Genomic DNA, 24,634 nt, shown 5'->3' with positions numbered 1-24,634 from the left:
TTTTGTCTTTGTAGTAGAGACGGCGTTTCTCCATGTTGGTCAGGCTAGTCTCAAACTCCTGACCTCAGGTGATCTGCCTGCCTTGACCTCCCAAGTGCTGGGATTACATGCGTGAGCCATTGTGCCAGGCCAACTACATTTTCAAAACAAAAAGTTTAGTGAGATGAATGCCATTGTTTCACCTTTTTGAAGTCTCTTTAGTGACTGGCTTAACAGAAAACAGCTTGATTTTTCCATTACTGTGATATATTATTTTGGTTTAATTTTATCATAAAAATGTGACTTCACATAGATACGTAGTTGGTAAGAGAGCTTTTAATAACCTTTTCAGATAATTTTAGATATTCTTTGATACTATACCAAAATTCAACAAGTGGTAGTTTGTTAAAGGTTTGTTGCAATGTAGAATCGGAAATTATATCAATGAACATTTTGTACTTTGTTACAATACTTGCACTTTGAATGGACATTTTCCCCATGCATGACCTTGCAACTTGGTATACTAATAATATGTAAAATATTGGTTCACAGAGTTACGCAGATGTTCCTAACACTGACTCATTATACAATATTTTAAAATCACATTTGTTAATATTACTAACAACCTCATCAGAAAAATTCTTAAATATTGGAAAGCTGGGAAGCTGATGATGACAGATACAAGTTTTATAAAATTCTAATTTTTGGCCAGGCGTGGTGGTTCAAGCCTGTACTCCCAGCACTTTGGGAGGCCGAGGCAGGTGGATCACGAGGTCAGGAGATCGAGACCATCCTGGCTAACACAGTGAAACCCCGTCTCCACTAAAAATACAAAATTAGCTGGACATGGTGGCAGGCGCCTATAGTCCCAGCTACTCGGGAGCCTGAGTCAGAAGAATGGCATGAACCTGGGAAGCGGAGCTTACAGTGAGCTGAGATTGCGCCACTGCACTCCAGCCTGGGTGACAGAGCAAGACTCCATCTCAAAAACAAAACAAAACAAAAAAACAACAAAAAACAAATAAACAATTCTAATTTTCTCTTCAAAGCTCAAATATTATCATTGGCAGCAAATACTGTTAGTGGTTTCCCTTGAAGTAGCTGGCTCACTTTGTTTATACATTGGCAGGCATAGTTGGTCAGTTGTTCTTCTTTCTTTTTTTTTTTTAAATGAAAAACCGTAATATGCCCTTCATTTGCTTTTAGCTATTTCATAAACACCACAAACTGGACACAGTTTGCGATGAAACTTAGAAAAAATTCTTTTTCCATAACATAAACATGTCAATCTTTCCCTTTAGCTCCTTCTTCCACTCTCCCGCCACTGTGCTGAAGAGGTATTAAGTTCTTCCAGATTTTTGCTTAACTGGGTGGCTTCCAAACTCAATGGACTCTCCAGGTAGGTAATTCCTGCACAGGGCTTTCCTGTCACTGGATCTATGATTTTTCCAACTTTGAAAACAATCTCAGCCAGTTCATGTTTCACATGCTTTGTTTGTGGAACAGGTAAAGCTCTGAGAAGCACAATATCCCCAACTGTGCACTGCTGAAGGGCATCACGAGCAAAGTAGGTTTTCCGCTTATTATAATACTCTAACAAATAGGCATCCAGAACAAGCCTGGTCACTCTCACTTTAGCAGTCTTTTGCACTTTTGTCCTAATCACCTTCTCCACCATCCATTTGGCATGGATGGATGCATGAACTACGGACATTATGTGGCTTTGGTCACCTCCGCCATGACTGTGCAGCCACCTCCACTTGTTCTTTCGATTAAATATAGTGCTCCATGAAAAAGCAGTAGTTCAACTTGCAGCTCAAACTATCACAAAACTGTTTCTGTTGGAGACAACAATCATACTTCTTTTGTATGCACAGAAGGCTAAATGTGTACTTCCCACCTCATTATACAGAGTATTAAAAAGACACGTACTCAGTAAACTAGGATATTTGGTAGCCAAAAAAAAGAGAGAGAGAGACATGGGCTGGGCATGGTAGCTCACGCCTGTAATCCCAGCACTTTGGGAGGCCAAGGCGGGTGGATCACGAGGTCAGGAGTTCAAGACCAGCCTGGCCAATATAGTGGAACCCTGTCTCTACTAAAAATACAAAAATTAGCTGGGCGTGGTGGCGTGTGCCTGTATTCCCAGTTATTTGGGAGGCTGAGGCAGGAGAATCACTTGAACCCGGGAGGTGGAGGTCTCAGTGAGCTGAGATCGTGCCACTGCACTCCAACTTGGGCAACAGAGTGAGATTTCATCTCAAAAAAAAAAAAAAAAAAAAAGACATGTACTCAGGCCAATGTTTAATAAAATTAATATAGCTTACTGCTTAATCAAAGACTTTCTTAAGTGTAAGTGACTTTGTTTAATTTTTTTTCTTTTTTCTTTTTTTTTTTTCTTTTGAGACGGAGTCTCACTCTTTCGCCCAGGCTGGACGGAGTGCAGTGGCGCGATCTCGGCTCACTGCAAGCTCTGCCTCCCAGGTTCACGCCATTCTCCTGCCTCAGCCTCCCTAGTAGCTGGGATTACAGGCATGCACCACCCTGCTAATTTTTGTATTTTTAGTGGAGATGGGGCTTCACCACATTGGCCAGGCTGGTGTCAAACTCCTGACCTTAAGTGATCTATTCGTCTCGGCCTCCCAAAGTGCTGGGATTACAGGTGTGAGCCACTGTGCCTGGCCAATTTTTTTTTTCTTTAAGACAGGGTCTCACTCTGTTGACCAGGCTAGAGTAGAGTGGCATGATCTTGGCACCTCTGCCTCCTTGGCTCAAGGGATCCTCCCACCTCAGCCTCCCAAAGTGCTAGGATTACAGGGGTAAGCCACTGTGCCTGGCCTTAATGTTTATTCTTACTTTTATTGCAAGTGTATGGGACTAAAAAATAAAATGACTATTGTACAGTTTGGTGCCAATGCTTCGATTCATGCTCAGTAAAGCACCAGAAGTTTTACCCACCATTGCTTTGGCACCATCAATGCAAATATCAATACGATGAAAAACATAAATATATTTTAATATTATTATGAAAATAGTTCTGACCTGACAGATCCCCTGAAAGGGTCTTAGGGATTCTCAGAAACCCATGGAGCACATTTGAAAAACTACTGCCTTATGGATTCCTCCTGGCTCTTACTGCTTCTAGGACTTACATTATGGCACTCACCATAAAGGACTGTCATCCTCTTTTCCATGACTTTATCACACTAGGAGCGCCTTGCATAGAACCTGGGACATGCTCAGTGAATAATATTGGATGAATTGAAATCTTACGATTTTCCCTTGACATCCCATTTGGTGGTGGGAAAACTGGGCTGAGAGCCAGGTTGCTGACAGCATCTCTTCTTCTGAACTTTCCTCCTCACTGTCAATTCATATTATTATCCATGCCTAGCCCCATGCTTATTTATTATTATTTATTAAGTACACAGGTGATACTTAATAAATGCTTATTAAATACAGGGTATTCCCTGAAATGTTTGTTTCATCTTGACCTCAATTATCCTCATTTCTTCCCTAAGGGATATTTGTGTGTATATATGTGTGTGTGTGTTTGTGTGTTCATATGTGGTGGGGGAATAACTTAACAAGGGCAAGCTCTCTAAACTGTGGAAGACAAAAGAAACCTTTCAAAATTTGGGCCTTGGCTCACAAACTCTCTTCCCACGGTCTGCTAGAGATCTCGCTGGGAATTTGCTGGCCACCTCACAATATCCATCTACTCCATTTGGCCAGAGACTTGTCAGTGGGGCGGGGAATTATTGTTTTTAGAGTAGTGAATGAAAGATAAAAATGAAAAAAGAAATTCCACTTTGGCAAACAATTGCAGGTCCTAAAATATTTGCATTTTGTTGATTGATTGAGACAGGGTCTTGCTCTGTCACCCAGGCTGAAGCGCAGTGGCACGATCACAGCTCACTGCAGCCTTGACCTGCTGAGCTTAAGTGATCTTCCCACCTCAGCCGCCAGAGTAGCTGTGACTACAGGTGCCTGCCACCATGCCTCATTAATTAAAATTTTTGTTTTTAGTAGAGACAAGTTCTGACTATGTTGCCAAGGCTGGTCTTGAACTCCTGGGCTCAAGATATTCCCCCGCTTCAGCCTCCTAAAGAACTAGGATTACAGGCGTGACCACTGTACCCAGCCTTGTGCTGTAGTTTTGTACATAAGCCCAGTAATTGCCCAATAGATCCATGATAAGTTAGAGATAAAATGATGCTACAGTATTTAACAAAAGGAACTTGGAAACAGTTTTCATTAATTAGAACTTTAGTATTTCTTTTCAAGCACACAGAATTTTCTTCATTGGTGGTTTTAAAGGTCAGAATCTGGGCATTCATGTTCTAAAATGGTGAGTAACTTTTAAAAAATAAGTGATTTAATCAATTTGGTGATTTTTTTCCCCTTTATGGAAAACGACTTTTCAACTGGCTGATTTTTCCCTTGTTTTTAAATTGGAGCCTAGCACAGTGGCTCACACCTGAAATCCCAGCACTTCAGGAGGCCGAGGTCAGAGGATGGCTTAAGTCCAGGAGATTGAGGTTGCAGTGAGCCAAGATGGTGCCACTGCACTCTAGCCTGGGCAGTAGAATGAGACCTTTCCTCAACAAGCAAACAAATAAACAAGCAAAACCCAAAAACCATAACACTAAAAAAGAATTACCTTATGATCCAGCAATACCACATCTGGGTATATATCCAAAGAAATTGAAATCAGAATGTTGAAGAGATATCTGCACTCCCATGTTCATTTCAGCATTATTCACAATAGCCAAAATAAGGAAGTAACCTCAGTGTGTATCAGTAGATAAACAGTACACACACACACACACATCCACACACACATACATACACACATACACAGGAATATTATACAGCCTTTAAAAAGAAATATCTTCTGTCATTCATAACAGCATGGGTGGAACTGGAGAACATTATGCTAAGTGAAATAAGCCAGGCACACACACACACACAAAAACAAAAAACACTGTATGATCTCACTTATATGTGAAATCTAAAAAAAAAGTTCATTTTGGCCCAGAACCTGGGAGGTGGAGGTTGCGGTGAGTGGAGATCGTGCCATTGCACTCCAGCCTGGGCAACAAGAGTGAAACTCCATCTCAAAAAATAAGTAAATAAATTTAAAGGTGGAATCTGAGGCACAGGAAGGTTAAGCAACTTGCCCATGGTCAATAGCTAGTATGTGGCATAGCCAGAATATGGATATAGTCAAGCTGACTCCAAAGAATGTGCTCTTAACTAGTACACAACAGTATATTGCCTCCCCATGGTATATATCCAATATAGGTTTTCCATAAAGAAAAAATTTTGAGCTCATAAACATGTTGAGGTCTAAAAATCAAAACAATTGAACCCATAGAGATAGAGAAGGATGGTTACCAGAGGCTGGGAAGGGGAGTGGGGGGATTAGGGGGAGATAAAGATGGTTAACGAGTACAAAAAAGAGTCTGAATGAGTAATGCCTTGTGTCTGACAGCACAACAGGTTGACTATAGTCAATAATAATTTAACTGCACACTTTAAAACAGCTAAAAGAGGCCAGGCATGGTGGTTCACATCTGTAATCCCAGCACTTCGGGAGGCTGAGGTGGGCGGATCGCCTGAGGTCAGGAGTTCAAGACCAGCCTGGCCAACATGGTGAAACCCCCATCTCTACTAAAAATACAAAAATTAGCCAGGCATGGTGGCTGGCACCTGTAGGCCCAGCTACTTGGGAGGCTGAGGTGGGATAATCGCTTGAACCCGGGAGGTGGAGGTTGTAGTGAGCCGAGATTGCACCACTGCACTCCAGCCTGCAGAGCAAGACTCTCTCAAAAAACCAAACCAAACCAAACCAACTAAAATGGTATAAACGGATTGTTTGCAACACAAAGGATAAATGCTTGAGGGGATGAATACCCCCATTTACCCTGATGTGACTATAACACATTGCATGCCTGTATCAAAACATCTCACGTACCCCATAAATATATAAACCTACTATGTACCCATAAAAATTAAAAAAAAAAAATTATTGGCCAGGCGTGGTGGCTCATGCCTGTAATCCTAGCACTTTGGGAGGCTGAGGCGGGCCGATTGCTTGAGCCCAGGAGTTCAAGACCAGCCTAGGCAACATGCTGAGACCCTGGCTCTACAAAAAAAAAAAAAAGAAAGAAAAAAAAAAGTTGGCTGGGTGTGGTGGTGCATGCCTGTAGTCTCAGCTACTTGGGAGGCTGAGGTGGGAGGATCGCCTGGCCTGGAGGTGGAGGTTGCAGTGAGCCAAGCTTATGCCACTATAGTCCAGCCTGGGGGACAGAGTGACCCTGTCTAAAATAAAATCATAACAAAAATAAATAAATAAAAAAATCTGGCTGGGCGAAGTGGCTCACGCCCCTAATCCCAGCACTTACTTTTTTTTTTTTTTTTTTTGAGACGGAATCTTGCTCTGTTCCCCCAAGCTGGAGTGCAGTGGCGCGATCTTGGCTCACTGCAAGCTCTGCCTCCCGGGTTCATGCCATTCTCCTGCCTCAGCCTCCTGAGTAGCTGGGACTACAGGTGCCCGCCACCTCGCCCGGCTTATTTTTTTTATTTTTAGTAGAAACGGGGTTTCACCGTGGTCTCGATCTCCTGACCTTGTGATCCGCCCGCCTCGGCCTCCCAAAGTGCTGGGATTACAGGCGTGAGCCACCGCGCCCAGCCTATAATCCCAGCACTTTGGGAGGCCGAGGCGAGCTGATCACCTGAGGTCGGGAGTTCCAGACCAGCCTGACCAATGTGGGGAAACCCCGTCTCTACTAAAAATACAAAATTAGCCAGGCATGGTGGCACATGCCTATAATCCTAGCTACTAAGGAGGCTGAGGCAGGAAAATTGCTTGAACCCAGCAGGCAGAGGTTGTGATGAGCAGAGATTGTGCCATGGCACTTCAGCCTGGGCAACAACAGCGAAACTCCATCTCAAAAAAAAAATTATGGCCGGGCGCGGTGGCTCAAGCCTGTAATCCCAGCACTTTGGGAGGCCGAGACGGGCGGATCACGAGGTCAGGAGATCGAGACCATCCTGGCTAACACGGTGAAACCCCGTCTCTATTAAGAAATACAAAAAAAACTAGCCGGGCGAGGTGGCGGGCGCCTGTAGTCCCAGCTACTCGGGAGGCTGAGGCCGGAGAATGGCGTGAACCCGGGAGGCGGAGCTTGTAGTGAGCTGAGATCCGGCCACTGCACTCCAGCCTGGGTGACAGAGCGAGACTCCGTCTCAAAAAAAAAAAAAAAAAAAAAATTATTAAAAAAATTTTGAACTTTTTACATTAGAAAAGAACATACATGAAATTAAAAGGCAAAGGACAGACTATGAAAACATTTGCAACATCTGACATGACAGACAACGGGGTTAGGATATAACACCTTAGTGACTTGAGTCAGTAGGCTTTGGAGCTGGCAGACTACCATCCTAATCTCCATCACTTAACCACTTATCCTGGGCAAGTAATTTAATTCCTCGTTGCTCTAGGTTTCTCATCTGGAAAGGGGCATAATAATAGTACTTACTTCACGGAGTTGTTGAAAAGATAAAACAAGACAGTGAATGTATGTTACACAGCACAGTGCTTTGCTAAGAGGATGATCGGCAACTACCAAGCTTTTATTATTTTAGTACCACGCAAAGGTTGCTAAAAATCATTAAGAAAAATATAATGAAAACAACAGAAAAATGGACAAAAATATACGAAGGTAGCTCATAAAGAAGAAAAATCATGGCTCCATATACTAAACAAAGCAATGCAAATAAAACATAACAATTTTACCATTTCCCAGCACACTGAATTGACAGAAAACATTTTTAAGTGTGGTGAGATTTTAGGAAATCGACATTAGAGGGAATGAAATCGATTCATTCTTTTTACAGGGCAGTTTTGCAGTTTGATGATTTTAAGAAGTTATTCTAGGCTGGGCATGGTGGCTCGCGCCAGTAATCCCAGCACTTTGGGAGGCCAAGGCAGGCAGATCACAAGGTCAGGAGATCAAGACCATCCTGGCTAACACGGTGAAATTCCATCTCTACTAAAAATACAAAAAAATTAGCTGGGCGTGGTGGCAGGCGCCTGTAGTCCCAGCTACTCGGGAGGCTGAGTCAGGAGAATGGTGTGAACCCAAGAGGCAGAGCTTGCAGTGAGCCAAGATCATGCCACTGCACTCCAGCCTGGGAGACGGAGGGAGACTCTGTCTCAAAAAAAAAGAAGTTATTCTAAGGAAATAAATAGATATTGCAACAGTATATGCACGAGGATGTTTATTGCAACATCTGTAGTTTCTGGTGTTGAAAATTTGTGAACAATCTTAATGTCCATCTGTAGAGGTTTTAAAATAAATACAAATTATGAAAGTTCCTTACAATGTAATACAATTGCCACCTATAAAAATAATGGTCAGCCAGGCACACTGGCTCACGCCTGTAATCCCAGCACTTTGGGAGGCTGAGGCAGGCACATCACATGAGGTCAGGAGTTCGAGACCAGCCTGGCCAACATGGTAAAACCCCATCTCTACTAAAAATACAAAATTTAGCTGGGCATGGTGGCGGGCGCCTGTAATCCCAGCTACTCGGGAGGCTGGGGCAGGAGAATAATTTGAACCCGGGAGGCGGAGGTTGCAGTGAGCCGAGATCGCACCACTGCACTCCAACCTGGGTGATGGTGAGACTCGGTATTAATAATAATAATAATAATAATGGTTAAAATGAGTGCCCCCTTGTCCCAGTCGTCATCATTTCCTGCTTTGATTAATCCCTGCCACCTGTCTCCTTCTCAACCCATTCTCTACACAGCCACCAAGGCAAATATAGTTATGTCACTTTCTTGCTTAACGCCCTCAGGGCTGCTCACTATAAAATCCTAAAACTGGCCTTATAAGGCTGGAGTCTCATTTCTCTCCTCCCTTTACACTCCAGCAACACAGTACTCAACAGGCTTCTCAGTTGACCTTTGTGTTCATTTACATGCCTTGGGAGTTTCACATTTCATTGAGCTGCATTGGTTAGAACGATCCTGTTTTGTCCCCTAACAATTTTCACTTCTTTGTAGTTTTTACAAAAATGTTGTGTTGTTTATGGAACTCTTTGTTTATATATGTCTCTCCCATTAGAGTTTAAATCCCATGAGAGTAACAATTATCACTGCTTTAGCCACTATTTTATCCATTCACCTAGTGTAGTGCCTGACCTAGGTGCTTGATGCATATTAGTTTATTGAATGGATGAATGGTTAAATGAAATGCAGGCTACGAAATATACAGTGTGAGTAAAAGAGGGACTAAAGACTTCATGTGACCATACCAGGCACAGAAACTGGCTACTTCCTGTAGGTGCATGTGGCCTGGGCCCTTTCCTGAAGGGAGAGAAGGAAGAGGTGCACCTCTTACCTGGGAAAAGCACAGCCTTGGGGGTTCCCATGCCTTCTGCTCCCTGGGAGGGAAGGGGGTTCACCACCCAAGGTGCAGGGGGCCAGGGAAGGCGGTGGCAGCCGAGAGACTGAGCTATTAAGTTCTGTGTTTTGGGACAGGCCTCAGGGTGTACCCGGTGCAGGCAGAGATCAACCTCTTGCACAGTAAGTTTCCCAACTAGGGCAGCGTCAGGGCGCGCCCTAGAGGACAGGAAGGGGAAGAGTTGCCAGGGCGAGACTCCGCACAAGCCACTTCTCTGGGCAATCAGCCACCACAAGGTCTCACATTGTACCTGGACTCTGATACGACTGGGACCCTGGGGCTGTGCTTGAGGGTGTGACTGGCCACTGTGGGGGTGTAGGGGGGCTGTTCATACACAGGGTTCTCCCAGATATTCCTTTTCTTTTTTTTTTGAGATGGAGTCTCACTGTGTCGCTCAGGCTGGAGTGCGGTGGCACAATCTTGGCTCACTGCAAGCTCTGCATCCCGGGTTTACGCCATTCTCCTGCCTCAGCCTCCCGAGTAGCTGGGACTACAGGCGCCTGCCACCATGCCTGGCTGATTTTTTTTGTATTTTTAGTAGAGACGGGGTTTCACCATGTTAGCCAGGATGGTCTCGATCTCCTGACCTTGTGATCCGCCCATCTCGGCCTCCCAAAGTGCTGGGATTACAGGCATGAGCCACAGCGCCTGACCTTTTTTTTGTTTTTTTGATACAGGGTCTCACTCTGTTGCCCAGGCTGGAGTGCAGTGGCATGATTGGCTCACTGCAACCTCCACCTCCCGGGCTCAAGCGATCCTCCCACCTCAGTCTCCCAAGTAACTGGCACCACAGACACGCACCAAGCCCTGCTCATTTTTGTATTTTTAATAGAGACAGGGTTTCACCATGTTGGCCAGGCTGGTCTCCAACTCCTGGGCTCAAGTGATCTGCCCACCTCAGCCTCCCAAAGTGCTGGAATTCCAGGTGTGAGTCACTGTGTCTGGCCCCAGGTACTTGTTCTTGAAGACTACTCAGGCCTATAATCCTAGCACTCTGGGAGGCTGAGGTGGGAGGAATGCCTGAGGCCAGGAGTTCAAGAACCATCTGCTCAACATAGGGAGACCCCCCATCTCTGCAAAAAATTACCTGGAAGCGGTGGCATACCTGTGGTCCCGGCTACTCAGGAGGCTGAGGTGGGAGGATCACTGGAGCCCAGGAGGCCCAGGCTGGAGTGAGCCGTGATTCCACCACTGCACACGAGCCTAGGCAACAGAGACCCAAACAAACAAACAAACAAACAAAAAACAAAAAGACTGCACGGGGTTGGGGGCAGGGTAATAAAGACGCTACTGCCTCCACTTCTGTCAACAACCCTGACCTGGCTGGTCTGTCAGCCCTCCCGGGTCTCTGTCTTCTATGATGTCAAATTCTTTTGCTTGCTTGGTTCCAGAAGTGGACTCCCTTCCTCCAAATCACCATATCCGTGCCAGAAAATGCCAGGCCAGCCTGTTTGCTTGTTTTCTCTTTTCTGGGCAGTGGGGCCCTTACGTCCCAGGTCCCTGCTCAGCCCCAGATATGTAACTGTGCAACGTTTGTCACTGAGAAGCCTCTACTTGCACTTCACATTCATCTTCTTGGCTCCAAGCAGGGCACTAAAGTCGATTTCTCTTTGTGATCCCTGTGCCTAAGCCCAGGGCCCAATAAACACATTCTGAAGGAATGAACTCATCCATTTATTCAACTTTCCGGTATGCAAGAACTTCTTTTCATGGAGTGTCACGGAGGCCCTGAGGGAGGAATGGTAAACGGGTAGGGGTGTGCATAGCTCTAGGAACAGGTTTAAGGTCTAGGCTTTAGAGTTGGGGAAAGGGGAGCTATTACAGATTTCAAAAAGGTCATAACTGGCCTTAACCTGTGCAAAATCTCGGGGGTGAAAGGGCAGACAGGGAGTCAGGCCGGAGGCGATGCAGAAGTGAGGAACATGGGGAGGTCTTGGTAGTGAAGAGTTCACATTGAGTGGATGTGGGTTCTGAGTTAGGGAAGCTGGTGGCACTTTGTGTGTTGAGACTGGGTTGGAAGAAGAACAGAGCTCACCACATCTCTGGTATGGAGGGAGAGGAGGAAAAGAGCAGTATGCGAGGGCAGGTGGCTCAGCTACTGCTTCCTTCTTGGAGCAGGTGACCAAGGAGTTTGGCTATCACTCCCTGCCCATCCCAGGCTTCTTGCTTGGGGAGGGGCCTCCACCAACCTCCAGTGTTTTATGTTTTGAGTCATGGCTGAAGGAAGCCAGAGAGAAAATAGAAGAAAAAAGGTGGAGCTGAACATGGAGGCAAAGTCCATGAGTTGGGGACCTACATGGCCCCCTTCAAGTAGCTCAGGCCTGGCAGCTTGTGCTGGGCTTGTGGAAGATTCCCTCTTAAGAGGTGAAATACCTCAGGAAGCAAGCCCCAGCACGGGGAGGGCTTGTGGGTCTGCGGGGCTGGGCCACTGGTGTTCACCTGACCACGCCAGCTGCCCGCACGCCAGCTGCCCACAGGAGCGGGCCACACGGGGTTTTGCTGAGCACGTCAGCCAAACCAGGGCGGGGACGGTGTCTTCGCCCTGGGCAAGGCCAAGAGGGACACGTGCTGTCCTGACGGTCCTGCAGCCTGCGCACACCTCACTCCTCCCAAGGGCTCATGTCGGTGTCGATGGCCACGCAGTTGTAGGCCGCATAGCGGAGCTTCTCCTCACATACCTTAGCGCTGTGGGAATGGGGACTTGGTCAGATCCATCCATCACTACCAGGGGTGATGGGGCTCCCCTGGGCCCCAACTTGAGCCTAGGAAAAAACCCACCTGGCATAGTGTGGCAGGAAGAGGGTGCTGGAGCAGGTGGAAGACTCGGGCAGCGCGTCTGTGGTCTCGTAGCTAGGGGCATTGAGGGACCATAGGTCAGGAAGATGTGTTGGGGCACATGTATGTGTGTGGGGAGGGAGGACAGCAAGTGGCCGTGGCACCTTCGGGCCTCCCTCCAGCACTCACCCCAGCTTGTCTGGATAGATGTAGATTCGTGCTGGCAGGCGGCTGCGGCCTGTGACAAAGCGCAGGAAGCGGCTCCGGTCCTCTGGAGGGAGAAGGAAATCAGTGCCCGCGTGGATGGTGAGGGAGGGTCTACAACTTCTACCCTGCCTCTGCATCCCAGCAACAGAGTCCAAACCCAGGCGTCACCCTGCCCTCCTCCACTGACCGTTGGTGAAGTTGTTCAGTGCCTCCCAGAAATACTGCACCCGCGAGTCAGATGGCTCGAAGTCCTCAAACCGGGCTAGTGGAGACAAGGCCAGCACTCATTCTTGGGTCTCATCTTGCCCAGTCCTTGAGCCCCAACCCCTGTGCTGTGCTGTGCTGTGCTGCCCTGCCCTGCCTTGCCTTGGGGAACTCACTGAGCTTGCGCAGAGCATCCACAGTGACCTCTGGATCCCCACACACTTTCTTCTCCAACTCTTGCCAGGTCAGCAAGTCCAGCACAGCCTGTGGCACCACCTTCAGCAGACCTGCCTGCATAGCTGCCACCTGGAGAGTGGGTAAAAGGCTTGGCTGGGGAAGAGGTCACACCTCCTGCCTTACACTGGGGGGCATCACTGTAGCCTCTGAGCAGCACAAAGGTGGCACCGAGGAATGCTGGGGGCCAGAGTTCTTGGAGTATTGGTGGCCTACAGGCTGCACTCTGGGTCCCAGGAGCTGGGGCTCAGAAGGGGCCAAAGCTCTCTGTTCTACTGGCCTCTGGGTACTACCTGCTCCTTGCTCTCCTCTAGCCGTGCCTTCTGGACCAGCTGGATGAAACGAGAACGGTCTCCATATCCCACGATGATGCCTGCGCCCCCAGGGATCAGCTCCACCACCTGCTGGTCACTCAGTACAGTGGTGAATGTTAGTTCCTTCCCAAACTTGAACTCAAATGTCTCCTTGTCCATTCCTTCCATCACTTCCAGGAGCTTCACCTAGGGGTTGAAGAGAGGCAGGGAAGTAACCTTTTCACTGTGGAGACAGTCCCTGTCTTTCCACAAGATGCTCACAGGGAAGCAGAGACAGCCAGGCAAGGCAGTCACCATGCAGGCAGCAGGGAATGAGGGTGTCAGTACAAGAGCTGTAAAAGCATCAAGACAACACCTAACCAGCCTTGGAGGCCAGAGGAGGCATCCTGTGGGAAATGGCGTCTCAGCTGAGACCCAAATAATGGCTGGGCTATAAGGGAAGTTAGGGGAGAGAACATCTTGGAGAAAGCTGGAAAGACCAAAAGGCCTAAGGAAACTATTTGGCTGGAGCCTGAATGTGAACCAAGTGCCTGGAGATATAGAGTTCATGTAAGGCCTTTACAGCTTCTGCATTCTATCCTAAGCCCAGGGCCAAGCCACCAATGAGTTTAAATAAGGAAAGTGAAATGAATTATTCTGGCTGCATGGAGACCAAATGGGTAAGAACGGAGACAGGGACACCAGCTTTTCAGTAAGTGATTAGCTCAGGAGGAAAGGTGTCCTCAACCAGGCAGGGAGATAGTAGTGAGATAGGAAAAGCAGACAGATTACAGAGACAGACTTAAGAGTGTGGGGGTGAGGGAGAAGAAGGGGTGAAGGATGGCCCTGTGGGCTTTGGGATGGGGAGGAGTGGGACATGGTGTCCTTTTGAGGCAGGAGCCCTAGAGGGGAGCAGTCTTGGGAGAAGATAAAGAATACATTGAGCCTGAGATGTGACCTTGGGGCAAACGTTGAGGATGCAGATACATATATGGCCCCAGGCTTAGGAGAGGCTGGGGCTAGAGGTCAGGATTTTAGGGGTCACAAGTCTACAGACAGTAGTTGAAGCCATGGGAGTGGATGGATTGGAGAGGGATCTTGTGTGTGGTGAAAGAACACGGTACAGAACAGCCTTAGGGAGGACCAACCTTTAGGGGCTAGGCAGAGGAACCATTGGTTCCAGGCCCTACTCACCAGCACAGAGTCCACAGCTGGGAAGTCCTTGCTCCAGCTCACCTCTTCGCCAGAAAGCTGCTTCCACACAAAACCAGGCAGGGCCAGGACCTATGTGACAAATACTCCCTACTGTCTTCTCACCCTGAGCTGCCCAGATTTGGCTGGCCTTTCCTCGCAGGGGCCAGGGCTGATCAGATGGGGGTGTGGATAAGGCTACTCACCAGGAACTCCTTGCCCCGAAGGGCAGCCCCCATCAGCTGTCCAATCCATTCATACTTGGCAAAGTCTCGGCAGGAGGGGTTGGGCACATACATGTCCCGGGCCTCACCAGTGCCATTGCCCTGCCCCAGAGACAGAGCTGTCAGTGTAGCATGAGACATACCCTACTTTCCTGGCCCGAAGACTTCCCTGAACATTTTCCACTGGGAACATTTTCCACTAAATGATCCCTTCAAATGTACAGTGGCTCCTCCTCTCCCTGTCTGCCCAGATGTTGCCCTGAGCAACTCAGTCCCTCCTCTGCCCCATTTCTATTTTTTTTTTTTTTGAGACAGAGTCTCACTGTGTCACCCAGGCTGGAGTGCAGTGGTACGATCTCGGCTCACTGTAACCTCCACCTCCCAGGTTCAAGCGAGTCGCCTGCCTTAGCCTCCCAAGTAGCTGGAACTACAGGCACGTACCACCACACCCGGCTAATTTTTTTTGTATTTTTAGTAGAGATGGGGTTTCACTACATCGGCCAGGCTGATCTTGAACTCCTGACCTCGTGATCTGCCCGCCTTGGCCTCCCAAAGTGCTAGGATTACAGGTGTGAGCCACCACGCCCGGCCCCCTCCTCTGCCCCCTTTCTAGCTCAAGCTGGCACCTGGGAAGTCTGCAGAGATGGAAACGGAGATTACCTGGTTGGCCGTGCGTACAAAGAAGGGCAGAGGCACGGGGGTATCCGCTGAGCTAGGGCACAGCTCTTCTGACATATCTGCCAGGCTGTCCCGGAAACCACCGCCTGAAATGACAGATGTCCTCAACTGGGCACTCAAGAGCCCAGCTCCCATAATGGGGTAATGAATAGGTCCCCCATCATCATTAGCTTGTGAAAAGCCTCTACCACTTTAATAGGACAGCAAGAAGGATCCTTGGGATCCTCCCTCAGGGCCTCACCTTGGTCAATGATGCCTTCTGCAATGAATTTACACTCCCACCACTGGTCATAGCGCATGGGCCACCTGCAAAAAACGTGGGCAAATTTGTCATCGTGCGGGGCCAGGTGCAGCACAATTCATCAGCCCAGAGAGCACCTAGGAAAAGCAGTCATGGCGAGGGGTGCCTCGAGGAGTTGTGTGTACACACAGGTGTCCCGAGTAAGTCCCTCACTCTCATGCCATACCTGTAGTCCAGGGGCTTTTCATATTTGTCAGAGGGCTTGAGGCCTTCATATACCTGGGGGCAAGGAGGAAAGGAGTCACAGGAAAGCAAGACCTGGCCCCATACTCGCCCCAAGAACTTGTTCAGGTTCCTCTTGGCCTAGTCCCCTTGGCCCTTCACTGATCCTATCTCAGCCTGACCCTAGGTGGTGCAGACCTGTGTGAAGACTGCATTCTTGCAGGCAGGGTCTCGAGAGGGGCAGGCACGGTGTTCCATGGCAAGGCGGCGGTTGATGTATAGGCGTGGCATGAAGCTGGGCTTGCTGCTCTCTGAGTCACGCAGGCACTGAGCCACCAGGCCAGGCCGCTGGCGGGACAGCAGTAGGAACTGCTTCACTTGCTAGTGAGGAGAAGTGGCCAGAGCAGGAATGAGTGGGCAGTCAGCCTCTGTCCAGGCTCTGGAACTTTCCTCTCTGCCTGTATCCAATTCCACCATTTTAGTCCAAGTCTAGTCCATTCCTGTCCTTGTCTCCAGTCCCTTCCTTAGTTCAGCCACCAGGGAGAGCTTTCTAAAACAAAAAAATTCTAATACTGTCATTACCTTACTTACTTTTCCAATAGCTCCACTATCCTGGGACAAAGTCCTTGCTTCACAGCCTGGCCCACAGGGCCCTCTGCAACCAGGGCCTGCCTCCTGCCCACATCCTCCCACCCTCATCCCTCTGTCATACTCACACCTACCTGTACACTTTTCTCAAGTCATCTTGAGCTGCTGTTAACTCCCGGTATGTACCTTTCACGCAACCTGCCCTGCCTGTGCTGTCAATAGCTCTTGGGTATTCCACACACTCATCTGGGCAGCGGCCTCCCAAACACTAAATTTGGACCATCTGTTCTGGCTTTCTTCCTGTGTTCCCAGACCCAGCAAAGGTCTTGCCCTAGAGCAGGTTTCAGGAACTCTGCTAAGGCATGAACAACTACATGAGCAGGAAGGGGGAACGCACTGCCGAGACCAGCACTGGGTGGGATGGCTCACCTTAATCTCACTGAAGGTGCCCAGTGTGTGGTCCCAGGCAGGTACCAGGTGGTGCAAGACACTATCGAGGATCTTGATGAATCTGGCATGGGTGGGTAAAGACTGACTGCAGCTAAAGAGTTTGGCATACATTTAAGACCCCCAACTCCCCAACATACAGGGACAGGAGAAGGCAGGACCTGGGGGCTTCTCTGACCCTTGAACAGCTTATACTATGAGACCTTGGGAACCTCCTCCATGCAGACACACAAGGCTCAATGCTGGGGGAAGGGAAGGGCCCACAGGTCCAGGGCCACAGCCACCTCTGCAGGAGGACAGCTCTGCGGTACAGTACTTCAGGGTCGGTGCCTTCCAGGCGTGGGTATCGCACCAGACTAGTCGGCTGGAACAGGTCTGCATTCAACCCTAGCTCCCGCTGTCTAGAGGACTTGATCTTGACCCCTCGGAGACGAACATCAATCCCATCATCTGGGGAAAGGGGTCAGAGTGAGGTCATTTACGGCACCTGCTGGCTCCTCGGCCCTCACACCTAGGAATGGCTCCTTGAACGCTCAGCCTTTTGTCACCCTTAACCCTAGAAACTTGGGACCTTCGGGATCACCTTCTATCACCTGACTCTGATTTATCTATTCCTGCTGATTCCTCCGTCTTCCACTATAATGCTGGCATGCCTGAGGGTCCCAACTCAGTTCCTTTTCCAGGTGAGCCCAACCACCTGTATGGCTTTAAGGCAGGCCTATACCTGGCACATCCCAGCTGCTCAGGCCCCAAAGCTCCAAATCTCGGAGTTAGTTCAGCATCACCTTCACCCCAACTCCAAGCCTATCCTCTTCTCTCCACACTCACTGTCTGTCTGCCCCATCTCCACATCGGGCTCTCTTTCCCTCCTTAGAGCCTTAAGCCTCACCTCGGCACTCCACGATGCGGATCTCGATGATCGGGAGGTGGACAGTCATGTCCTCCAGGACACAGACATCACCAATCAGGGTCCTGAGGAGACGAGTGTGAGGCACTTCGGATACCTCCTGCCTCAGGCCTTCAGAGACTGCTGGAGTCTCACTCAAACTTAGGCTTCCAAGCTGGGCTAGGCTTGGAACACACCCTACTTCCCTCCCCAGGCCAGTGTGCTCACTCGTCAATGCTCACGTCACTCAGCTTCTTCAGGTTGTCCCCTTCGCCCCCATAGACCACCACCCGCTTTGGCATAAAGTTGTCATCTGTGGTATCTACTGTAAGTAGCAGCTTCCTGAAAGGTCAGAGTGTGAACATGAGTCTTTGTGAACCCACAGGAATGTGGCTCACCCATCCTGTCCTGCCCAGAGCCTACTTACTTGACAATGGTGCCCTTCTTCATGGTAAGCCGTACCCAGTGCTGGCACTGGGACCCATCGCTCTCCCAGTAGGTATCGGCATTGCTGTCTGTCAGGCAGGATACATTGAACTCCTCCTGGGGAGGGGCAGAGAGGTGGAGTCAGTAGTTACCCTCCCTCGCTGAGCTGGGCTTGTGCTCTGGACCAGGAGGACCAGAGAGAAAGCAGAGTGAAGCTGGGCTAACAGGCAACTGGTATGGGATAGGGGGCCGCTGGGTATGTAGGGGTTCCTACAGACTTCCAAGATAGGGAGCTGAAGTGAGTGTGGCCCGTGGGGACCCTGTTTTGGTCCTGGCCTGGAGGTGGGGGTTCTTTCTGGATCTAGCCTTGAGGGGTGTGACTATATCTTGCCTGGGGTGGGAGGAGCCCCAGCACCCACCGTGTAGGAGGAAACGTCTATGCTCTCCACATACTGCTTCACGCTACCCAGGTTCTCATCCTCCTTGCCCAGGTGGTCATACAAGAAGTGGATCAGGTCCTCGTCGCACTCGTAGGTCCATGTCGGGGGTACATAGCTAAGCAACCCCAAGCCCCTAATTAGACTGGGCCCAGACGCAGAGCTCCTTCCTCCCCACCCCATTCCAGCTCACTCACAGTAGCCTTTGTACAGCTTCTGCGTATGCCTCTGCTGGCTGAGGTCTCGATCCCAGGCGATGTGAGTATGTCAGGTCCACCACCTGTTCCCACCTGTGGGCACAGAGTAGGGAGTGGGAAAGGGAGACATCAGCGGGCAGCAGGACACTACCTCCATGCCGTGTAGCCTTCTCCTGGGCTCTATCTCCCGGTCTCCAGACGCCCCACCCGAGCCCCCTTCATGTCCCGCCCCTTCCTGTTCTTAACCCTGCCTCCACTCCAGTATCCCACCCACCCCAGGGTGCGGCTGAAGTGTTCCCAAGCCGTCCTGGCCTGGCCTTCGGACAGCAAGCCCCGCTCCTTCAAGTGCAGGACCTGAGCACCGGCCGATAATCCACGCCAAAGAGCTGCTGCTGCCGCTGGAGGTGGTTGGGAGTGTCGATGGGTACCAGGCGGGCTCCGCCCTCCGCCGGGCGGCACACCAGCAGCCAGCCTTCCTGCAGCCCGCAGTCGCCCAGGTGCTCTGCCAGCTGCTCCTGCCGGGACGCGCCGGATGGGGACAGCCGTCAGGGAACTGCCCAGCCGCCTGTCCTACCCAGCCCAGGGCAAAGGGCACCGAACGCAATGCCAACTCAATACAGGGGAGGAAAGGGAAACAGCCAGAGGTTTCTCTGGCCCCGGGGGTCTTTTACCTGGTCCTGGGTGGGGAAGAGCTCACCTTTGTCAGCTTCACCCAGAGCCCGTGGCCGTTGCACAGCTCCTCGCCCGTGGTGCGCACGCAGGCGCCGCGCCGGAGCTCGATGCTGTCGCGGGCGGCGCGGAGGGGCCCGGAGCCGGTTCCGGGGGCTGGGCCTGCGGCGCCCACACGCAACCCCAGGCCCTCTGCCTCCCACACGGGCAGGAGCACGCGCGACGGTCCTGCCGGGTCCTTGTAAAGCTTGTAGAGCACCTCTTGCGGCACGAAAGCCAGCGCTGCCGGCAGCGGCCGCCCAGCGCGGAGGCTCCGCGCTGCCTCCGCCAAGAAGCGCACGCGGCCCAGCAGCTGCCGCGGGGACTCCAGCACCGCGCCCGGGCCAGGACCCGCCATGGCTAAGTGGCGGAGGTGAGCGCCTAAGGGCGATCCTACCCGGTGAACAGCTGGCGCGACCGCGGACGGAGCTTCCCACCACGCCCTGCCCCGCCTTTGGCCAGCCTTCGCCGTATGTTCTGGACTAAGCGCACCCAGCGCTCACCGTATTGCACTGTGTACTCCTACACTCAATCATATTACCTACCTCTGTGCCACCCTAACCCAGCCGACCAAACCCAAGATTGGTGATTTCTACCTGATCAATCTCCTTCTCTCCATTTCCTTGCTACTACCATTTTATCTCTACTGCTACTACCCTCATTCAATAACCGTTCTATCTGGCCTGGATCATTGCCAACATTTTTCTGGTTCTTCGGCCTGCTCTTTTTCCTCCCACTCCCAACGAATTTGCTGGACTCCCTATCCTATAGGTGGTGTGACTAAAATGTTTGAGACAATGGCTCCTTCCCCTGCCACTGACAGGAGTCTTGAGTCATTCGGGTTCTGTTTGTCACTCCTAATCCCAAGGACACTGGTAATCGTTATTCATTTTAATGTGATTACTGATTTCTGTTTTCCCAGTCTTATAGCTTCTTAAAGACCGGGGCTGTCTTGAGCAGAGCTAACCTCTACACCTACTGTAGGTCCAGGCTCTTAGTAGGTAATGTAAGTATATGACGATTTCAGTTTCCTGAGCAGCCTGGTTCCATCATCCTCAGTATGCCTGGCTGAATAAGACTATTAGAATCATGAGTGGGACTTGAGCCAAGCCTCCGGATACCCAGACCGTCAGATGAGAACAAATTCCTCATGTCACCGTAACATACAGTTACAGCGGAGTTCTCTTTTCAGCGTTTGTTGTTGCGTCGCTACAGCGGACTTTACGGTGAAAAAAGGTAGGGGTCCTACGGGCAGCAGCCAGGGCAGCCCTGGAGCTGTCGCGGGAGTCTGATCATGTGATCTTCAACATGGCGACGCCCTTGATTCCCTACAGAAAGGGGCGGAGCCTGGACGGGGTGGGGGCAGGCTCACATTCAGGTTAAGTTGCGAATTGAGCTCGCAGTTACAGACAGCTGACCATGGAAGCGAACGGGTTGGGGTGAGTTCTCCAGAGCACGCGGTGTGGCTAGTTGAGCTTCTGAGTCTTCCAACTCAGGACTCTATCCCTGTACTCCCCTTTCCCCACCTTGGAGATCTCTCAACCTGGACTCTGTTAGCTGGGATCCTGAATCCTAAAACCATGGATTTTTGAGACGTTCATCCCAGGGGCCTTAATTCAAGGGATGCCTCAGGATTTCCAACCAGGATCTCTATTCTGGGACCATCAACTCTCATCCCTCTTTATCCCCCAGCCTGGGGATCTCTCAGCCTCTGAACCAGCCCAGTGACATTCCCGTTTCTGAGACTCCGTAGTCCGAAGACCCCCAAACTATCCTTCCTGGGCCTTATTTCCTCCCCCTAGTCCCTCTAGTTGCTTCGAGCTTGGGAGAGTAGGGACTAAGTGGAGGGAAGAGGCCCCAGGGCGGGCCCTTCTAGAGTTTGTGCACCACCTGATAGGCAGAGAGGCGGCGGAACGGGCGGAAAGCCAGGGTTTGGGAGCTGGCCTGGAGGAGGTAGATAGCGGTCCTCGACTAAATCAGCCTTATGAATCCGCACTTTACCCAACCTCCAGCCTAGCATACTGACACCTACCCCTACCCCCACCTGATTGCCAGACCTCAGGGTTTTCCGGAGCTGAAGAATGACACATTCCTGCGAGCAGCCTGGGGAGAGGAAACAGACTACACTCCCGTTTGGTGCATGCGCCAGGCAGGCCGTTACTTACCAGGTAAGAGGCCCTGGAAATCTAGATAAAACTCCGGAAGGCGAAAAGTTTTCAAGGGGCAGGGGAGGGCTCTGGAGGGCCTCAAGGCTGAGCCCCGTCTTCCCTCTGTATGCAGAGTTTAGGGAAACCCGGGCTGCCCAGGACTTTTTCAGCACTTGTCGCTCTCCTGAGGCCTGCTGTGAACTGACTCTGCAGGTGAGGGGTGCACAAAAGAGGGAAAGATTTATGCCTTCAGTCTGCCACCTAGCAACCCGTCTCCTGTTTCCTACAGCCACTGCGTCGCTTCCCTCTGGATGCTGCCATCATTTTCTCCGACATCCTTGTTGTACCCCAGGTACCTACTCAAATCTGATCCTGGAATATAATCCAAGGACCCCTTGAAAATCCTTCTATCAGTCCAGTCAAGGTTTACAATAAGCACTTATCCTAACTGGATCGAGGGAAAAACTAAGGTTGAAAGAGATGGAGTTTGGCAGTTTTATTCTCCTTTTCCTTCCTTCTGGAATGAGCTGAACAGAACCTTTCCTCCTGGATTCCATTTTGGGAACCCAGATGTTTTCTCCCCCTCCAGGCACTGGGCATGGAGGTGACCATGGTACCTGGCAAAGGACCCAGCTTCCCAGAGCCACTAAGAGAAGAGCAGGACCTAGAACGCCTACGGGATCCAGCAGTGGTAGCCTCTGAGCTAGGCTATGTGTTCCAAGCCATCACCCTTACCCGACAACGACTGGCTGGACGTGTGCCGCTGATTGGCTTTGCTGGTGCCCCAGTAATGTGGGACAGGGCAGGGACTGGCGGCGTGGGAAAATCACTCTGGCAGGTCTGGGGTAGACAAAGGAAGGGTCAGTCTGGCTTCTGTACATGTGACACCATCTTTCTATCCTTCTGTAGTGGACCCTGATGACATACATGGTTGAGGGTGGTGGCTCAAGCACCATGGCTCAGGCCAAGCGCTGGCTCTATCAGAGACCTCAGGCTAGTCACCAGCTGCTTCGCATCCTCACTGATGCTCTGGTCCCATATCTGGTAGGACAAGTGGCGGCTGGTGCCCAGGTGAGTCCTGAGAGAGAGAGAAATAGGCTGAGATTTGGTCTGTAAGGACGAGAAGCAAGTGTCCTAAACCTGAGAGGGCAGGGGTCTTAATGCCAGGGATGAAAGAACCTTGGCCTCCAGTGATCTAGCTGAGCAGCCAAGCCCATCCTGACACTGGCAGTGGGGCTTAATGCTCTGAGTATTCAGAGACCAAAGCTAGTGCTGGGATCTGGAGAAAGTAAAACTTTTTTTTTTTTAATTACTGGATTTATAGGGTCAGGCAGTATCAGGGATTGAAGTCATTTGGGGAAAATTGAGGTGGATTTTGTATGTGGGGGGAGCTTCCTCTTTGTTACATATTTGTCTTCACCATACCCTAACTAGGCATTGCAGCTGTTTGAGTCCCATGCAGGGCATCTTGGCCCACAGCTCTTCAACAAGTTTGCACTGCCCTACATCCGTGATGTGGCCAAGCGAGTGAAGGCCAGGTTGCGGGAGGCAGGCCTGGCACCAGTGCCCATGGTGAGGATTGGGATGGGTTGAGTGAAGGTGGGCCTGTGGAGCTTTCAGGCTAAGTCCTGCATGGACTGGAGTGACCACTGGAGGGCAGCAGAAGTACAGTCAAGAAAGATTAGCAAGGCCCTCTGTAGCCTAAGATCTGCTTTTTTTCCAGATCATCTTTGCTAAGGATGGGCATTTTGCCCTGGAGGAGCTGTCCCAGGCTGGCTATGAGGTGGTTGGGCTTGACTGGACAGTGGCCCCAAAGAAAGCCCGGTAAGCTATGGAAGGGTGAGGCCTTGAGGTTGAGGTGGGGGTGTGGAGCTGCCACGTATGCGGTTACCAGAACGTGGCGCTGGCTTTGCTTCCAGGGAGTGTGTGGGGAAGACGGTGACATTGCAGGGCAACCTGGACCCCTGTGCCCTGTATGCATCAGAGGTAACAGACAGGGCCCCTCTGTGTATCTGTTACGGTGCACTCCTGTGGCTGTGGTTGTATTATTCTGTGTGCTTTTCTTTTTTAAATGTCTGTCTGTCCTTCTCTTCTACTCTGTATGTACAACATAAGCCCTAGGAAGACCGGACTTTTTGTTGCTGTTGTTCATTTGTATTTATGCTTCATGTCCAGACTAGGGATCTGATAAATTTTATTGAATGACTGAATGAGTTAACACTGAGTAGAAGCATACCTACATATGTGTTTGTCACTAGTATATGTAGGGAGGACAGAAGCTTGCTGGTCCTCCTGTAGCCAGTGCCCTGTTGGTCCCCTAGGAGGAGATTGGGCAGCTGGTGAAGCAGATGCTGGATGACTTTGGGCCACAGCGCTACATTGCCAACCTGGGCCATGGGCTTTATCCTGACATGGACCCAGAACATGTGGGTGCCTTTGTGGATGCTGTGCATAAACACTCACGTCTGCTTCGACAGAACTGAGTGTACACGTTTACCCTCAAGTACCACTAACAGATGATTGATCATTTCCAGGACAATAAAAGTTTCAGTGTTGAACTGTTGTGTAGTTTTGTTTGTGAAAGATGTGTGCCCATATCCTCAGTTCTTCTTAGCTTCTGCTCCTTCCCTGGGAACCCTCTCTATGTCCTCTTCACAAGTCATAGGGGTTAGGTATCACTGAATATGTACCAGAGCACTGAAGGATTCTCACTCCTATCTTACCTAAGTCCCAGAACTACATGGGGTAGGGTAGAGCTTTCGTAGCAGTTCAGGTTGTGACATTTGCAGAAAAATGGGTGGGGTCCTCACAGTATACAAAGGCTAAATTGATAGGGCTTTATGTCTGGGGAGGAAGGGAAGTATAATACATCAAAAAGGGGCACAGAAGGGGTTAGAATACTTCAGAGAGGCATGGGGAAGAAGATGGAGTCTAGGTGAGCAAGGAGAACATGAGGGACCCTCAGCTTTGACACCAAAATATAGGGAGGACATCAAAGCTCAGAGCTAGGTTGCTTAGGATTAGAGCTTTAGACAAGTCCATCATCAAGGCAAGAAGTCCTCTGAAACCAA

The 24,634-nt window shown here is 50.1% G+C and overlaps 2 protein-coding genes and 1 pseudogene across 21 annotated transcripts; 1 reads left to right on the top strand and 2 right to left on the bottom strand.

The window, feature by feature from the left end:
- Positions 1-79: 79 nt before the first annotated feature.
- On the bottom strand, positions 80-6,365 carry LOC102128754 (small ribosomal subunit protein uS17m pseudogene; annotated as a pseudogene).
- Positions 6,366-11,119: 4,754 nt separating this feature from the next.
- Positions 11,120-19,861, bottom strand: HECTD3 (HECT domain E3 ubiquitin protein ligase 3). 12 transcript variants are annotated; one of them, XM_074008551.1, is made up of 21 exons: positions 19,406-19,861; positions 18,983-19,223; positions 18,709-18,801; positions 18,494-18,629; positions 18,076-18,191; positions 17,877-17,990; positions 17,652-17,734; positions 16,966-17,212; positions 16,745-16,826; positions 15,926-16,108; positions 15,732-15,784; positions 15,506-15,570; positions 15,247-15,350; positions 14,569-14,688; positions 14,366-14,455; positions 13,172-13,378; positions 12,821-12,950; positions 12,628-12,702; positions 12,423-12,504; positions 12,237-12,308; positions 11,120-12,143 (listed from the first exon to the last, which is right to left on the bottom strand). In XM_074008551.1, the coding sequence occupies exons 5-21, from the start codon at positions 18,096-18,098 to the stop codon at positions 12,059-12,061; spliced, it is 1,815 nt and encodes a 604-aa protein (XP_073864652.1). In that variant the 5' UTR covers positions 18,099-18,191; positions 18,494-18,629; positions 18,709-18,801; positions 18,983-19,223; positions 19,406-19,861; the 3' UTR covers positions 11,120-12,058. The 12 variants fall into 12 exon arrangements, with proteins under 12 accessions (XP_073864652.1, XP_073864653.1, XP_005543609.1 ...); XM_074008552.1 differs by having other exon boundaries at positions 17,047-17,212; XM_005543552.4 differs by having other exon boundaries at positions 19,063-19,223.
- UROD (uroporphyrinogen decarboxylase) lies at positions 18,969-24,121 on the top strand. Of its 9 annotated transcripts, none has more exons than XM_065523485.1 (10): positions 18,969-20,652; positions 21,472-21,584; positions 21,697-21,776; positions 21,853-21,915; positions 22,153-22,350; positions 22,473-22,634; positions 22,998-23,135; positions 23,287-23,387; positions 23,483-23,549; positions 23,885-24,121. In XM_065523485.1, exons 2-10 carry the CDS (start codon positions 21,557-21,559, stop codon positions 24,044-24,046), a joined length of 999 nt encoding a protein of 332 aa, XP_065379557.1. In that variant the 5' UTR covers positions 18,969-20,652; positions 21,472-21,556; the 3' UTR covers positions 24,047-24,121. The 9 variants fall into 9 exon arrangements, with proteins under 9 accessions (XP_065379557.1, XP_073864661.1, XP_065379559.1 ...); XM_074008560.1 differs by having other exon boundaries at positions 22,134-22,350; XM_065523487.1 differs by having other exon boundaries at positions 21,429-21,584.
- Positions 24,122-24,634: the final 513 nt, after the last annotated feature.

Source organism: Macaca fascicularis, chromosome 1, assembly GCF_037993035.2.
Source record: "Macaca fascicularis isolate 582-1 chromosome 1, T2T-MFA8v1.1".
Lineage (NCBI taxonomy): Eukaryota > Metazoa > Chordata > Mammalia > Primates > Cercopithecidae > Macaca > Macaca fascicularis.
This window is presented reverse-complemented; position numbering and strand designations above follow the sequence as displayed.